Source organism: Lissotriton helveticus, chromosome 9 (assembly GCF_964261635.1).
Source record: "Lissotriton helveticus chromosome 9, aLisHel1.1, whole genome shotgun sequence".
NCBI lineage: Eukaryota > Metazoa > Chordata > Amphibia > Caudata > Salamandridae > Lissotriton > Lissotriton helveticus.
Window position 1 is genome coordinate 1,272,227,493 of NC_136070.1, and position 18,240 is coordinate 1,272,245,732.

Sequence of the window (18,240 nt, forward strand, 5' to 3'; positions counted from 1 at the left end):
CTATGCTAAGAGATTGGATTTCACAACCTCTAAACAGACGGTGAGCAGAAATGGGAACAGAGAGATTTTGCGATGAGAGGGAGTATCCATGGGGATGCCATGCCAAGGACTTCAGAAGTGGAAACCAAGATCTCCTGGGCCAAAAGGGAACCACCAGAATCTGTCCTCCCACCTCCATTAGGAAGGTTCGGATAACTCTCTGGATTAATGGAAAGGGGTGGAAAGTGTACAGAAGATGCCTCTGCCCCATCGTCCCCAATGCATCTGTTCTCCACGCTCCCTCTTCCGGAAACCTGGAGCAAAACCTGCAAAGTTGGTTCTTGATGCAAATCAGATCCACAAGGGTTACGAAATGCCTGCAAATCCTCCAAAAAGTCAGTCTGGACATGGTTAAGTCCTAGGATGTTCCTAGGAGGGAAAGTTCCTGATCAGTGAATATGTTAGTAGGTTGTCCACCCCTCTGACATGGACCGCCGTTATGCTCAACAAGTTTTCTCTGCCCACAGGACCGGTTGGGTAGTGGTCTGATTGATGGTCTAGCAACGAGTTCTCCTCTGGTGGTTGATATGAGAAACTGCCCCACTACTGTCCATCCTTATCAGCACATTATTTAGCATCACACTGAGATGGAAGAACTTTCCTGCCCTGAGCTCCCTTCGTTTCGGAGACCTCCAACACTCTAGAAGGGACCATCTGAACTGACATAATTCGTCCTGAAGAGTGGCGCCCCAGCCTATGGCACTTAGTAAAAACTGTAAGAGGATTTTGGCTGAAACTTTGAGGGCTGCTCCTTATTCTGCATCTCCCTGAAGGGCGACTAAAGAAGAAAATCTATTTAGAGGCACTGACCCCCCTCGAAGGCTGCCATTGAAAAGAAGAACAATGTTTGTGCTCTTTGAAAATATGATCTAGCTTGTCCTCCCACTCCACCCAATAGAGTCTAGAACTTTTAAACAGTAATTAGAGTGCTGCCAATCTCTAAGCTGCATCAGTGTTCCAGTCTCTCAGATATAAGTTCCACCTCACTACCACCGAAGCCTCACTCGTGAAAGCTGCGTCTCTTGCAACACAGAATGAAATATCAGAGAGGAACTCAGTCTGACCTTCCATAGCCTCTAAAATCAGAAGACAATCCGATCAATGTTGAATGGCCCCAAAAGTCAGTATTCAGAGATTAATAATAATAAAGCTACTTGTAGAGGGCATGCCTACTTCAAATGAAGTGTTGCAGTGCTAGGATACTGGATACGGAACGTTCACTGAACTGGAAGGAACTGAGACAGATCTGAAATGCCAAGATTTCAGCTTTTTCCTGAAAATAGTTTCAGAGGGGGCTAGGTAAGAATTCCAAGCAGTCTCCGAGCTGCTGCGTTCTGGAGCCGTTGAAGCCTGTTTAACCGCGATTGGGTAATGCCCAAGTAAAGAATGTTACAGTAGTCCCGTTTACATATTACTAAGCCTGGACTACCGTTTTTTGGGCAGAGTCAGGGAGGAGATGGAAGATTTTCTAGCAAGATCTCAACAACCCAAAACACTTTCCTGAGAATCCATCAATCTGAGCCTCAAAAGAAAGATTCTCATCGAACCAGATGCCCAGATTCTTAACCGTTGGCTTATGAGGCCGTAATGGACCAAGACTATCGGGCCACCAGGCTTTGGACCAGATGTTAAGATGCTTGCCCAATACCAAGACCTCCGTCTTCCCGGCATTCAGCTTCGAGCAATTAAGGAGCACCCAGGTATCAACCTCAGACAACCACACACAGAAAGAAGAGGCCATCAGCCCACTGTTCGGAGTTATGGTGAGGACCAATTGTGTGTCATTAGCAGACGAAATAATGGTTGAACCGTATCGCACAGTGACCTCAGTTAAAGGGCTGACAAACATTAAAAAGGGCCATGTAGGTTCCTTAAATCCCCGCTCTTAAGGCAATTTGAGAACTAGCAGAAACTTTTTTAGAGTAGAATCCGCATTGTTATCTAAAGGATCATGATTCATTTCCTTCTGCCATAGAGCCGCAGCCCACCAGGCTGGCCACCACTGGATCCACGTGGACATTATCAGGCAACATGGAGTCCATATTTTCCAAACGATATAACTTTGACATGAAGCGTGGAAAAAATATTTTATCAGGGTCCTTCCATTCCTGTTTAATCACATCTAGCACAAACTGATGAATGGGCAAAGCCAACTTGCAAGGCCTCTGAAATTGTCTCAGCAAGGAGTCATCTGCCGCTCCTGGCCTCTCCAGTGCTGCAAAGTTTAAATTTCCCCTGATATGGGCCAATAAATTCCTCATCATCTCTTTGGAAAGTCTGAAGACGTGGAAGGGGCTTCATCTGATATGGAATTGTCAGAATCCTGGGCAGTTTCTGGACCCTTCTTGCATTGTAGAGATGAGGAAGAACCTTTACTAAAGGCCTCCAAATTCTGGGGAACAATCCTCCTTATCCTCTCCTCCTCATCCTCACTAGAACATCTAGAGCGCTTAGAAGGAGGAGAGCGTGAGGATGAAGGGGAGGCGTGCCTTCTCTTCTCAGTGTGTTGCCCACAATTGCCACAAAAAAAAAAAAAAGTGATCCTCGCAGCACAAATGTAATCAATAATACAGCAAAAATGCCATGAAATTGAAGCCAGCGCTTATCTGTCGGCTTTCAAAGATGCAGAAATGGTGCTCTGATTCCCTTGGAGTGGACATGAAAGCCCATGGATGTGCTGCCCTACTATGCATGTACCGCCGAAGCGCGTCGTCCTGCTGAAGCCACTCCCTCCTCTTTGTTGGACACAGAGGTAGAATCTCCTAATACCTCTGATTTGTAGAGGAAGTAGTAAATTATCTGTTGGGAGTATTCTCTGCTGCCTTGGAATTCCATGCACAACACTAACCGATGTATCTTCCTTTTCTTCTCTTCCCCTCCTTCTTCTAGTTTTTACATATATTCTATTGTTTGAAGTTCTTGTGCGAAAAGTAGTTTAGCCGAACCCACTTTTAATAACTTAAATCACTTGTGCAACCCTCTACTAGAGGCAGTTCCAATGAATACTTCTCCACTGTTGTATAATTCTTCCCAGAGGACTTATCACTCGTGCCACAGAGCACAGGGTTTTCTGTTGGTGTAAAGGCCCTTACAGCATGAAACTGTGCACATTTAATTACAAGTTCAAGTGAAGGGGGACAACAATGTCCAGCTCGCTTTGGAGTTCTGCAGCAGCAAAGGAGATCTCAGGCTTCACACAGAGATTAAATAAATAAAACAAATAAATATAAAAGTGGGGCTTCCCAACAACCCTTCAATAAACCTGGTCCTTACTCAATAATCCCAGCCCCATCATGCAAATGTTATTCTCTCAGAAGCATCAAACGAGAGGACAGTGCCTTCTCAGAACACAGAGGTCAATCTCGAAGCCTAAATAAAAATAGGTGGAGAAATAGGAAACCGATTTCAGCCTCCAACTTAACAACAAAAAAAAGCCGAAACAGAAACCAAGGGCCATATTATCAAGAAAGGGCGATACATTATCGCCGCTTTTATCGGCAGGAAACAGGGGCAGAGGATTGCAGAAGATAGGACAGAGCAGGACTATCTGGGAAGCAACTGGACAGGCTGGGAAGACAGGGTCAAGAGTAAGTACACAAGGACAGGCAGCAGGACAGGAGAGGACTATCAGAGAACAAAACAGGAACACAGCATCAGAGGACAGAAGAATGGCAAGGGCTGACGGACGAGGACAGACGCTCAGACCAGAAGAGAAGGAAAGAGGACAAGTGGGAAGATTACAAGAACAGGCTGGAAAAAGGACTGAGAGGTTTCAGAAACACATGCAGAGGACATATGAAAGCACGCGGCAGGAAGGAGCAGCGCACAGAGCTTTAAGTCATGGCTAGGACTACCGAATGAACACAAACCACAGAGTCACAACTTTTGAAATCCTTGGTTTCATTTTACAAATCATTGTATTTAAGTGTGTGAGATGAATATGGCCAGCAGAACGTAGCTAACCCTAGAACGCAGAACGCGCAGATTTTTTTTACTGAAGGGTCAAGCATAGAAGATTGCTGTCCAGTTGACCAGTAGTCATCCGGTAACCCTGCCCGTGAGCGTTCACTGTGTGATACCGCACTCTGAAATCACTCTTCCTGTCTGCAGTGCCCGCCTCCACCCTGTGAAGCCACTCCCACTCTCTGATGGCCCGCCCATTCGATATCCTCCCACCCTACGATCCCCCCCGTCATATTATCCAACCATACAAAGCCCCTCCCCCACCCTGAAGAATACAACACTCCTCAGCCAGCCTTATTAGAAGCTTGTAACGCTTGCTTGTCCCTTGTTTCAGAAGCTCACCCTATTACATGCATCCAAGGGGTATTTCTGCCCTAAAAACGTGAGAGGCGGGAGATTGCACTGTTCCCTTCTGGGCACTTCTTCCCACACCCAAAGCAGAGTATTCTGGGGCTGGACAAGTGCCCAGGAGCAGGAAGGGGTTCTAGTCCCAAAGGACAGCACGGAGTCCTTAGGACAGGGAGGAACTGAGTTCCCGGTGGGACACAGAGACGATTGAGGTCATTAGGATAAAAAAAAGAAATGTCCCACTTGCAATAAAAGTCCAAGAAGTAGAAGGCCAAATCCCATAGCCCTCTAACACAGACTCTGAAAGATTCCCTCCTTGGCACCCGTCACTGCTTCTTTTGCCCATACATGAGACAAGGGCAGCGAGGAACAAAGCTGCCTCAAAACAAGTACAAAGCCACCTTCCATGTCTCCAAATAACAAATAAATATCATAACACAAAGTATTTAACTTGTGGCATGCCTCATCAGTTCTTCCACTGCCTCATTGTCTCTGTATAATGGGGGGAGGAGGGCTTTGACAGTACAGCCAATCAGAAAGCAGCAAAAAAAAACATTCGAAAACCCCATGCAACGTGACTGTTTTCAAATGAGAGTGCACGACAGCGGCATGAAAGGCGTATCCATCCAAACGCCAAGCCTCGCGTGGTGGCACTTTTCACACAGGTGGACTCTGGGTCTGCACAGAGCTGTAGCATCCAGAAGTCAAGTTGTTTGCCCCAAATTTCAAGGGCACGTCCTTTAATCAGACTATGCTTATCTCCACCAGAACTGGCCAGGCTAGGGTCAACAACGAAAATTAGGGCAAGATGTTAGGATATGGACATCTGCAAAGGAGCTCTCAGCAGGCAGGGTCTGCATACTCATTGCAGAGTCTGCAGCTTTCTTAGTTCTTCATGTCCCAAAGGTTCTTGTTCTCTTTTCTAATTTACTATGTTCCTCCTTTACTGTTCTCTCCCTGTCGTCGCTCTTAGAAGGACAGCAAGAGACAGCTCTCCAGAGATGGAAGTTGCTGTTTCAATGCCATCGAAACTAAGGTCGCGTCACACTTACTCGTAGACTTAAAAATCATTTTTGGATTAAGAAATGAACTACGAAAGAGAAACAGTTCTGTGAGAACCAAAACTATCATAGATGCCGATGGGTCGTTCAAGATTTGGCTGAGATGTGGTTCTTTAGAAAGAGAGGCGCAGAGGTGGACCTGCAGGTTCCGTGGAGAGGTCTCATCTACACCCCCTCTTCCTTCGAAGGCCATTTTAAATCCAGACGTCTTGAGCTGGCTCTGAAGATGCAAGGCAGGACGTGCAACTACCTCCCCTTCATGAAGCCATCAAGCAGCCGGTCACCCTTCTCGGACATCCAGTAACCGGCCATCGCCGCTACAGCGCCGATGAAAATGGTGGTGAAGACCATGTCCCCTTTGGCGGCCAGCGTGGCCAAGGCACAAACGACCACACCGAAGAACATCTGCTGCAGCACGACGACCTCGTCATCTGTGATGTCATCAAAGAAGCCTTTGTCACTCGCCTCTGGTAACCAGTTGAGGGATAGAAAGAGACAGGAAATAGATATACGTCAGTCATAAGCAAAACAAAGGGATCGCCCTCCCAATCCCGCCCCTCAAGAGTCTGAGCATTCTCAGGGATCACCCTTTGTGACTGAAACTCCCAACATAAACTCTTGTCACTGATGGATACACAACAATATGACGCACACGTTAGACTTATTGTTACAATCTGTATAATGCACTCAGTATAATGCACTCACTGCCAAGCCTATCTCCTCCACTCACATTTTCCTAATTGAAAATTAGTGCATTTATCATGTAATAAATATATTCATTTATTAATATTACACAGTGTTGGTCCTCAGAGTGTTGTAATAGATATGACACACTTTCCATTGGAAAGGCAGAATATTCAAAATAAATTTTGCCACATTAGTTAAAATCCTTGCAAGGGAAGATCGAGCATTCATATAGCATACACGTGTTAAAACCGCAGCGTGATGTCGTACTACAACCAACGATCTATAGTAGGTTAACACAGTAAAAAGAGCCTTATCATACCAACAAAGTAATATACATTCAACTTGATTTCTTCCCTTCAAATGAACTGTGTGGTTTAATCTGGGAAAGTCATTTTTTGATTCTTTAATAACTTTGGTGCAGTTTGATATAGCTGCAAAAAACACTCAAAAGGGAAGAGTTCACCTACTTTGGTTCCTTCTTGAAAAGTTTCCTGCTTATTTGCTGGAGCAAAGAAATGGGAGGGTCCCAAAATAGTTATTACCCAAGTTAATTCCCATAGCAACGTTTGCTCTTTGCTACATTACTGAAGAACACCAAATATGTCAAAAAGTGAGAATTTACTCAGAGGGCCTGCTTTTTGTTATTTGGTGTGAATCTGTTCAGCCATTTCTGAGAAATTTGCATTTAAAAAGGTTCTCGGGTGGGCATGATGAAGTTAACTGTGGTAAAAAGTTAGAAATATCTCGATTGTTGTACACTGTCATCAGAGAATTGAGCCAAAAAAAGCACTGCGGGCTTGTCTCCGGAATGGCCCAGGGCACCAAGACACATTATAAGTAATAGCGTAAGGCTGCTTTTTAAAACACAAAATGGGAAAGGAATACGGGGATTGCAACAGGGGGGCGGGAATCACAGCATAAGTCTCCGTGGCTCAGGATAAGCTGGGATAGGAGACCCCGGGAGGCTTTTGTAGCACTCTGACAAGAGAGGACACCAACAAGAGGAGACACTTTCAGGGCTGCCAGGAGTGTAGCAGTCCCCACTGTGGATTTTTAATGGTCACATTAAGTCGCTCAGTGGTTGAGTTGACGACCCCAGGCTTATTGAGCTGCTTCTTTTGCATGAAGGATCTGGAGTGTCGGGATCTCCTGTTGGCGGGGCCTAAGTCTGCATTTGCAGCAGAATAATAATTTTTTTTTAAAATAACACTCCGCAGATTGCATTGGAAAGAAAATGCTTTACTTGCAATAACATTTATCGGACATTGACATATTTTGAAATAATCTATTGACATTCACAAGGATAACAGTGTGCCATTACCTGCCCTAATGAATGCATTCGGAAGCGGGTACCACCCATCGCAGTTTCATAGGTGCAGCACTGGCTTATTATGACACATTGCTTTGATTCATTTTGTGATTCCCTGCCTAAGCCAATAGGCTGCCTTTTGATAACTATGCCCCATTATATTTTTTCTAGTGGATGTGGGTGTGTTGTGCCTCTAAGTTCCAGGGCCTGGCAGCCAATCACCTCCTGCACACTGCCAAAGGTAATGCCCCACGGGGTCGGTGGAGGGTTGGCAGCAGGTTCCCCGAGGGGGTCGGGCATATGCTCAACTTTGAATATGATTTTTAAAAAACTGAGAAATGTACTGAAATAAACAGAGGTTAAAGTGATGCTCTAATTAAGTATGGTATTCAGATCTTAGTTTACGTTAAAAAAATACAGAAAGTGTTAAAGTGATGTTATAGTTATGCGTTGAAATGAGATAAGAACTAATGATTAAAGACTGAAACCCCATTGTAATTCACCAGTTATAGTTAAGTGATCTAACTATAACTTGTGCCTACTGCTAATCACATTACTCCATAAACCCTTACATCATTTAAAAAATATAAAGTGTTTAGTAAAGGGCCTATATTCATATACAGCATACAGTTACTGTCCGCACGTGTGAGTGCATAAAATGGAAATACCATATTCCTTGGAGACAAGTGTGGCTGTGCATTTTGAAAGTTATACGGTGCACCGTTTACCAACCAGTAAAGTTTGGGGTGCAAGTACTTAGTCCTCATTGAACAGGGTAAAGGCTATGATGTGGTTGCAGATGCATGCTTCAAAGAAGGGTGTGGCTTAAAGAAACAAAAACCCGTTGAACAGGAAATCTGTGAGAAAGGCCAAAGCTTCTTCTGACAATAGACTGAGCAAGAATGGATGTCTGAGCATGTGACCATGTTAAGCAGTTGTAGTACATAAACAAAATCTATGTAACAAGGAGGTTAAAAGGGAGAGGATGTTTATTTCCAGAACTTCGCAGAACATTTTGAGGCACTGCAGATTGATGAATAAAATAGAATGTAGGTGTGGTTTGACTCACACTGGAGTTGTTGTGAGCATGGCTCTAAGGTTGTATACCATTATGCTCATCCCAGGAATGTTCTTAGTATATTTTACCAAACTATGGAAAGTTGTCCATAGAGCCTGGCAGAAGGTGTATTTTCAGTGACAAATGCATAACTGTCACTCTCTTGACTTAAAACTGCAGGTCATGTGAAGTCTTTAAATGTGCAATCTCATTTAGGAACGCAGAAAATTGGCCTTGGGTGTAACATGACGAATTACTTAAGTCCATAAGCCCTACAGGAAGCTATCACAAGGACTGGATGATGTAATCACTGATGTCATTAGTTATGTAATGTGTGAAGTCATATGCAAGGAAATGGCGGGGGCGCAAGTTATTGTTAGCTCAGTAAACTAAAACTAAAACTGTTGAATTTTAAGGGCTTTTAACTATCCGTTTATTTTTAAACACTAACCATAATGTCACTTTTGCTTTTTTGTTCGGTGAGTTTCCAATTTTTTTTTTTTTTTTTTAACTTAAGCTAACATTGTATTACCATAGGTAACTAGAGTGTCACTTTAACTTTTGTGTTTTTTCTGGGGTATTAATTTTTTTATCATACTCACCCCTGACCATTTACCCAATCCCCTGACAAACGACAGCCAATTCCCTCGCCGCGCAAATTTTTGGCTGTGTAAAGCGGTGGTTTGGTGCAGGACCAGGCCTCAGACTAGGGCCGGCACACAACCCCACCCACAGCCAGCCAACCCGATGCACACAGCTGAAGATCCTGCACATAACCTTTGACCAAACCCCGTGCCCTCGTGGACACGCAGCCAATATTTTTTAATTTGTTTGCAGGTACTGTTGTACTTGCCATGTCAGTTTTACCCCCACAGTGCATTGCAACCATCCTTGACAAAGCTGGCGCGGTACAGCAGTATCATGGGGCTGTAGTCTGAGCCGTTCACAGGAGCGCTGCAATACGTCACGATAGGCCCGCATTGGGACCATGGGAGTATGGCGGTACCCACGATGCAAAAAGTTTTGTTTAAAAAAAAGTTTGGCTGCTGGGCTGTCTGTCTAGGACCACCCCACAAGTGCCTAGGGGTCAGGGTGTCCCTACCCTGCCTCCTTATATTATTTTGTAATAACAGCCACAACATTTTGTCCTCAGTTGCGGCCACCCAATCAGATCGCTTGGTCACACAGTCCCAAAATGTCCAACTGAAGAAAAAGGTCCCTAAGCCAATTGAAAGGTCCTGTTTTTTTTTGATACTGCGATACTTTTATGCGATCAACCGTCCAGATATACCTAACCTTTTAATCCCTTCATGACCACCCCAAGCACCTATTCAAATGCTAATTTCTCGAAAAAGGCTTAATGTATTTACACCAAATTGCAAAAAGCATGCTGGGTAAAGCTGTTAATTGGACATCGGAATCAAGAATGGAATTCAATATTTTGGGCCACATCCTTTTCTTGCCCCCAACTTGAAGGATTGCAGCAAATCATTCCATGAATAAGCCGTGCAGATTCGCCAAACTGAACTAAAAATGTTCTTCCTATTGAAACTCTGAACTAACTATAAATACACAGAGGTGATCGTCAGTGTGTGTGTGTGAGAGTGTGAGTATATGTGTTGTGTGGTGTATTTCTATAACAAATACGTTAAGGTTTCCAGGGACTCAGGAAGTACCTATATGAAGAGGATGTCAAGAAGAGGTTAAGGCAAAGACATTTTAAGTACAGGTCTGAGGTTTTCCCCAGTGGACAAGGCCAAACATGATCAGATATTGCACATGGAAAGGCCAGACCCAGGAGAAAGGTTTACCAAACAGCACTAGCCGATACCATCAAAAAGAGGACTCTATGGCTGAAAAATACTTTTCCAACAGCGTGTGCAGTTGTAACATAATGGAGGAGATGGAATAGGTCCAGTCTGCAGTGACACGCGGCGTGTGTACAGCACGAGGCGTAAGCTCACCATCGGGGTTGTCCTCCACGCACCCTCCATCCTTCCTGGAATAGCCCTTTTCGCACGCACACTGGTAACCACCATCGGTGTTGACGCAGGTCTCGTGGTACCCCTTACAGGCGGGCTCTTCAGTAGCACACTCGTCGACATCTGAGGGGGCAAAGCAGAAAGGGGCACAGGGTGAGAGGAGGCAACGTTCTTCTGGACTACTGGAGGTAATTAATGTGCCCACAGTCACATGCCATGCTTACTACCAAGGTTTGGATCTCACCTCAGAACTAAGAACAATGCGAAAAGACAACTATAAAGAAGTTGGCAAGAGAATACACTCAAAACTGGGATGCAATACAAACATAATTTAGAGGACAGGATGGTCAGGAACTTGAATGACGCTGGGAGACTCAAGCAAATGATGACCCAGAGACACATAGTAGTGGCCACACCATAAGTTTCAATTAGGCTGGGTTCAAAAGTTTGTTAATTGACAATGAAACCCCAGCACAATGTAAGTGGGCCCTATGACACCTCCCCCAAACCCCAAGATGATTAATAGTTACACTACAACACAAGTGAAGAAGTGCTGCAGAGTTAGGCATTTACAATTTAGTTTTGATAGTGGTTGGAGGCCCTTAGTGGTTGCCTACTCTACTGTACTCCACGTTTTAAGTGAATCTCTTCCTAGTGTTTATTTTTGTTACCTAATTTGCAGAACAGCCAAACAAGAAATGTGTGGCTACTGCTGTAACTGGCAAAGGAATTTGTGTGGAACAGGCAGACCCCTTCATTACACACTTATTATTTCTACTCTTATTTTTACTCAAATGCACTTTTTCTGGAATTTAATGTTGGTGAAGGAAGGCAGATCCATGTAATAAATATATTTTCAAGCTGGCCCATCAACTATCCTTTCACAGAACGCGAGATTGTATTGCGCATTTGGGACACGTGTTATTTTTGCAAGACATACAGCCCAATGATGTCCATCACGTGGGGCAGTGACGACTGGGGTGGGAGGGTGCGGTGTTGAGGTTGGGGGGGGCATGGGGAGATTCTAAGGATGCAGAAAAATCTGATGACAACTGGTGCTTGACAGCTTATGAATAACATGCAGTTGTAGAGAAACAGAAATATACGCCCTTCGTTTTGACGGACGTGTGTGTTGGTGTGACGTTTCTCCTCAAGGGATTTAGCCAGGATGCCCCTTGCTGGATTTGTTAGGTTTTGTGTTTCTTACGTAACCTTTTTTGTCCTAGCCCAGAGATGGCCAGCTTCGTATAATTAAATAAAAAATGAATGAATAAAAAAATACTAGCAGACATAAAGTGTGGCTTTGGAACAGCCCTCTTTATTCATTGCTCAATTCAAGTGTCAAATAAAATGTTGCTTCTACCAACGCAGAGGACAACATGGGGTAATTCATGGTCAGCTCACTTAAGTCCTGGGCTCTCTTGCACTGTGGGTGATGCATTTTGCCTCAACACGCGCACTTCTGCCTAAAAAGATGTACGCTTTAGGGCCAAGATAGATGCACCAATAAATTACTATAATCTACTTCTCTCCATACAGGGCTATAAGTGGGATGAAAAAACTAGGGGATCTCTCAAAGGGGCGTGGCCGATGTAATTAGAGCGTAGCTTAAAACACAGTAGCTAAAAATCTGTGCTTAGTATAGTGTGCCAACCAACTGGTATTTTGCTGCTTCTGTCATTGCATCCACATATATAATACAACAAGTAACATGTCACCTACAACAATCCAGGACTATTGGCTTTGTCAATGGTTGTTAGGAGCATAAGATTAAAAAAAAAACAACTATGGCTTTGTTGTATATAGTTTGAAAATGCTTCAGTTCTAAAAAGATGAGACTGAAAGAACTATAGTCAGTGTCTCTGAAGTTACATTAAAGGCAGTAAAGGGTGTCACTGCTGCAGGGTTACGATGCTTTTCTATTCACTGAAGCAACAGCTAGTGCTTAGGGGCTGGCCAACTTAAAGCCCTGCCTCCATTCTTTATCGTTTTATTTTTTAGTCTTGTGTGTTAAAACATATATTTTCAGAAAGATTCAGAGTCAATAGTTCTTCTTCTGTGCATCATTAAAAATTATCTTTTCCTGTTCTGTGCCTTAAAGTTAAATTATGGTTTCAATGCACGCTCCTAATACACTTGTCCCTAAGAAGCACCCGTACTATATAATTACAATTATTATCAACGGTGAATTATTTTTATTGGAAGTAAACATTTTTATTGGAAGTATATAGCCATCATTTTCATGTCTCAGCATGACATCTGTTCTTTTTTTGCACCATGTGTATGCAATATAAAACAAGCATTTGCAATGCAGTAAGTCTCGCATTTACGAGACTTTGGGCTATTGGGGCAATGCCTTTTATTTATGTGTTGGTTTTCAAAATATAAATGAAATGCATTGTCATTTACAGTGCTAATAGCTTAACCCCTTCCACGCTCATGACGAGCTGAGCTCGTCATGAGTTACGCCTCTCGTACGCTCATGACGAGCTGAGCTCGTCATGTAACGCGGTTTTTTTTAAAACCGCCGCGCACAGCGGGAAAACCGCTACCACGCAAGGTGTTAAACTCTCGCAAATGCGAGACCCATTGCATTGCAAATGCTTGTTGAGATAAGGAATAGAGCTAAACGCAGAATTACTCTTCTCGCATTATTCCGCATAATCTCAAGGAATTCTTAAGTAACTATGAATGATTACGCTACAAAGAATTACGCAAGTTACACCCACCCCTAGTAGGTGATCAGTGGTTCCTGTTCTGGTAAGACAGAAAAAGTCTTTCATCCTTCTAAGGACTATAAAATAACAACTAGTGAGTTGTGCTAGGGTATGAACTATCAGTACACAAATTTCACACCCCAGAGTATCGGATGTCGATCGAACTCCGAGCAGGATTACAGCCCGAAAAAGTAAGGAAATGCCCGTTCCTTGGCACTCTTCATCCCACCGTTGAACCTTCTCAATCCATGTGCAACTTCTGAGGCCCACAGATGCACCAACTTCAATTCTTCATGTAAAACAAAAGTTGTAAAATGCCCCTCTGAGGTTCTTCTTGCCTCATAAATATCACTACATGGTTTTAATTTGTTAAACTGATGTAAATTGAGTGCAAACGAGTTGAGTAAACACGTCTACACTATTCAGAGCTCTTTGAGGCACAGCGATAAGGTACTAAATATGCATTTGTTAACTATTATTGGAAATAGTTTACACAGGCCGGGTTATCGGAGGACCTTGGAGGACGTTGGACTCAATGAGTGCCAAGTACTTACCACAGGCTATGATAATTTTCTAATATAGGATCTGCTTTTACCATCTAGTGGAAGGAGATGAACAGGTGTGGAAGGAGATGAACAGGTGTGGGAGGAGATGAACAGGTGTGGGAGGAGATGAACAGGTGTGGGAGGAGATGAACAGGTGTGGAAAGAGATGAACAGGTGTGGAAAGAGATGAACAGGTGTGGAAAGAGATGAACAGGTGTGGAAAGAGATGAACAGGTGTGGAAAGAGATGAACAGGTGTGGAAAGAGATGAACAGGTGTGGAAAGAGATGAACAGGTGTGGAAAGAGGTGCCGGAAGGACTCACCCAGACACTTGACTCCATCCCGTTGATAGCCGATGTTGCATCTCTTACATCGGGCGACACCGGATCCCATGCAGCCGATGCAGGCCTTGTCGCAATCTGAGGAGAAGAAGAGCCATTCGGGGTTAGGCAAAGTCAGGAGTGAGACTTTCAAGGGGCAACAACTCTGAATTATGGAGGTGTCAGCTAAAGATCAGGGGGCAGATGTATCATTACCTTCATTTGCGATTCCCAAATAGCGATTTTTTAGAAATCGCTATTTGAGAATTGCAAATTGGGATGTATGTAGAAATTCGCTATTTTTTAGCGATTTCTTGAAAAATCCTTAATTGCGATTAGCAAATTGCTAATCGCAATTAAGGAATAATTTCCCATTCATTTCTATGGGCCAGGAGGCCCATAGGAATGAATGGGAAGTTATTCTCAATTTGCGATTCGCAATTTGCTAATCGCAAATTGAGAATAATTTCAAGGGTGCAGGGGTGTCCAAAGGACACCCTGTTGCACCCCAGAAATATGCATGGGTGCACATGTGGCGCACATACATGCCCTAAGGGTACGTATGTGCGTCACATGGCACTTTGAAAAATGCAAAAATTTGCATTTTTCAAGGAATTCGCAACTTACCACCAACTAGAAGTTGGTGCTAATTTGCGATTCCTTAAGGGCATTTTGCAAATTTTTTTTGCTACATACATTGCAATTAAGGAATCACAACATTTGCGATTCCTTAAATGCAATTGCGAAATAAGGAATCGCAAATTTTGCGATTCTTTATTTTGCACCAGATTTTGCTTCATACATTCCATTTAGCAAATTCGCAAAGGCCGAAATTGTGCGAATTACGACCTTTGAGAATGCAAATTTGCTTGATACATCTGGCAAATGGAGAGGCCAATGCAAGAACCTCAAAGTCACATCTACAAAAGATATCATGCATATGACTCTTCCGGGTCCCTCAAAGGCTCCAAGTAACAAGAAAAGCCAACAGCCCACCTTCTCCGTTCATCACCTCCACGCGGTACGAGGAGGTGCAATACGCCCTCATCAGCAAATTCAGAAGGCCAAGATCACTGCACATCTCACAAAGCATCAGCAAGTAGAAAAATCCCAGATGCAAGACCTTCAACAACCCCAGCACTCCAAGCCTCCAAGTCATGCTACACTCGTTACACAGAATTCTTGAAATGACGCCACTATGCTGGTTGTGCAATTATGGCATTATTCGCGGTAAAACACAGCTTGGGAACAGAATGAACAACCAGAAGGCAAGAAGCTGTTTGCATTTTTGTGCTATATGTTTAGAAATCTACGTTCTCAAGTTAAAAAGTGCTGCGAGGAAGGATTTGTGCTAAAAAATAATTCATAGTTACAAATTTGTTCATCATGAAATTATGTAGAATTTCATATATTTTTTACAAAAGTATATGCAAGGAAAATTATACAAATTTTACACAAACATAAAAAATAGATGTAAGGCAGCAGAGAAATCATAGAGAGAGGGTGAAGGGAAGATACACAGAGGAGAGAAGCATAGGACATGAAGACTGAAAAGGCCAAAGTTAGGCTTTGAGCAGACAATAAGCAGACACCCCAGGGGGTGAGTCTTCACAGAAGATAAGCACACAGTCTCCTACCTCGACATTCGTAGGACCCGTCCGTGTTCACGCAGAACTGGTTTGCCCTGCAGCGAGCCATCTCTGTCCCACACTCATCTATGTCTGGAGAGTGAAAAAGAGTTCAGTCAGGAACCAAAGACGTCATAGACTGCCCGGCAAAGCCCCTTGCCATGACACGGAACAATGGTACAAACACCCGGTGGAGGGTGGAGGAACCAGGGACAGCCCAGCCAGTGGACGGAGGAGGAACCATGGGCGACTGAGGTAGTGGATGGCGGAGGAACCAGGGGCAACCCAGCCAGTGGACGGAGGACGAACCATGGGCGACTGAGGTAGTGGATGGGGGAGGAACCAGGGGCAACTGAGCCAGTGGATGGCGGAGGAACCTGGGCCAACCAAGCCAGTGGACGGAGGAGGAACCAGGGACAACCCAGCCAGTGGATGGCGGAGGAACCTGGGACAACCCAGCCAGTGGACGGAGGAGGAACCATGGGCGACTGAGGTAGTGGATGGCGGAGGAACCAGGGACAGCCCAGCCAGTGGACGTAGGACGAACCATGGGGGACTGAGGTAGTGGATGGCGGAGGAACCCGAGGCAACCCAGCCAGTGGACGGCGGAGGAACCAGGGACAACCCAGCCAGTGGACGGAGGAGGAACCATGGACAACCCAGCCAGTGGACGGAGGAGGAACCATGGGCAACACAGCCAGTGGACAGCGGAGGAACCAGGGGCAACACAGCCAGTGGACAGCAGAGGAACCAGGGGCAACTGAGCCAGTGGATGGCGGAGGAACCTGGGCCAACCCAGCCAGTGGACAGAGGAGGAACCAGGGACAACCCAGCCAGTGGACGGAGGACGAACCATGGGCGACTGAGGTAGTGGATGGCGGAGGAACCAGGGACAGCCCAGCCAGTGGACGGAGGACGAACCATGGGCGACTGAGGTAGTGGATGGCGGAGGAACCAGGGGCAACCCAGCCAGTGGATGGTGGAGGAACCCGAGGCAACCCAGCCAGTGGACGGCGGAGGAACCAGGGACAACCCAGCCAGTGGACGGAGGAGGAACCAGGGACAACCCAGCCAGTGGATGGCGGAGGAACCTGCGACAACCCAGCCAGTGGACGGAGGAGGAACCATGGGCGACTGAGGTAGTGGATGGCGGAGGAACCAGGGACAGCCCAGCCAGTGGACGGAGGACGAACCATGGGCGACTGAGGTAGTGGATGGCGGAGGAACCAGGGGCAACCCAGCCAGTGGATGGCGGAGGAACCCGAGGCAACCCAGCCAGTGGACGGCGGAGGAACCAGGGACAACCCAGCCAGTGGACGGAGGAGGAACCATGGGCAACACAGCCAGTGGACAGCAGAGGAACCAGGGGCAACTGAGCCAGTGGATGGCGGAGGAACCTGGGCCAACCCAGCCAGTGGACGGAGGAGGAACCAGGGACAACCCAGCCAGTGGATGGCGGAGGAACCTGGGACAACCCAGCCAGTGGACGGAGGAGGAACCATGGGCGACTGAGGTAGTGGATGGCGGAGGAACCAGGGACAGCCCAGCCAGTGGACGTAGGACGAACCATGGGGGACTGAGGTAGTGGATGGCGGAGGAACCCGAGGCAACCCAGCCAGTGGACGGCGGAGGAACCAGGGACAACCCAGCCAGTGGACGGAGGAGGAACCATGGGCAACACAGCCAGTGGACAGCGGAGGAACCAGGGGCAACACAGCCAGTGGACAGCAGAGGAACCAGGGGCAACTGAGCCAGTGGATGGCGGAGGAACCTGGGCCAACCCAGCCAGTGGACAGAGGAGGAACCAGGGACAACCCAGCCAGTGGACGGAGGACGAACCATGGGCGACTGAGGTAGTGGATGGCGGAGGAACCAGGGACAGCCCAGCCAGTGGACGGAGGACGAACCATGGGCGACTGAGGTAGTGGATGGCGGAGGAACCAGGGGCAACCCAGCCAGTGGATGGTGGAGGAACCCGAGGCAACCCAGCCAGTGGACGGCGGAGGAACCAGGGACAACCCAGCCAGTGGACAGAGGAGGAACCAGGGACAACCCAGCCAGTGGATGGCGGAGGAACCTGGGACAACCCAGCCAGTGGACGGAGGAGGAACCATGGGCGACTGAGGTAGTGGATGGCGGAGGAACCAGGGACAGCCCAGCCAGTGGACGGAGGACGAACCATGGGCGACTGAGGTAGTGGATGGCGGAGGAACCAGGGGCAACCCAGCCAGTGGATGGCGGAGGAACCCGAGGCAACCCAGCCAGTGGACGGCGGAGGTACCAGGGACAACCCAGCCAGTGGACGGAGGAGGAACCATGGGCAACACAGCCAGTGGACAGCGGAGGAACCATGGGCAACACAGCCAGTGGACAGCAGAGAAACCAGGGGCAACTGAGCCAGTGGATGGCGGAGGAACCTGGGCCAACCCAGCCAGTGGACGGAGGAGGAACCAGGGACAACCCAGCCAGTGGATGGCCGAGGAACCTGGAACAACCCAGCCAGTGGACAGAGGAGGAACCATGGGCGACTGAGGTAGTGGATGGCGGAGGAACCAGGGGCAACTGAGCTAGTGGATGGCGGAGG

At 46.3% G+C, this 18,240-nt stretch overlaps 1 protein-coding gene across 1 annotated transcript in view; it reads right to left on the reverse strand.

The window, feature by feature from the left end:
- Positions 1 to 3,922: 3,922 nt before the first annotated feature.
- Positions 3,923 to 18,240, reverse strand: part of CRELD1 (CRELD disulfide isomerase 1) — a 100,237-nt gene continuing 85,919 nt past the window's right edge. Inside the window, exons 8-11 of the mRNA XM_078661837.1 lie at positions 15,666 to 15,749; positions 14,032 to 14,127; positions 10,429 to 10,569; positions 3,923 to 5,878 (exon numbers count right to left, since the gene is read on the reverse strand). Coding sequence (XP_078517963.1) covers positions 5,658 to 5,878; positions 10,429 to 10,569; positions 14,032 to 14,127; positions 15,666 to 15,749 — 542 coding nt within the window. The 3' untranslated portion in view covers positions 3,923 to 5,657. The remainder of the gene's footprint in view (positions 5,879 to 10,428; positions 10,570 to 14,031; positions 14,128 to 15,665; positions 15,750 to 18,240) is intronic.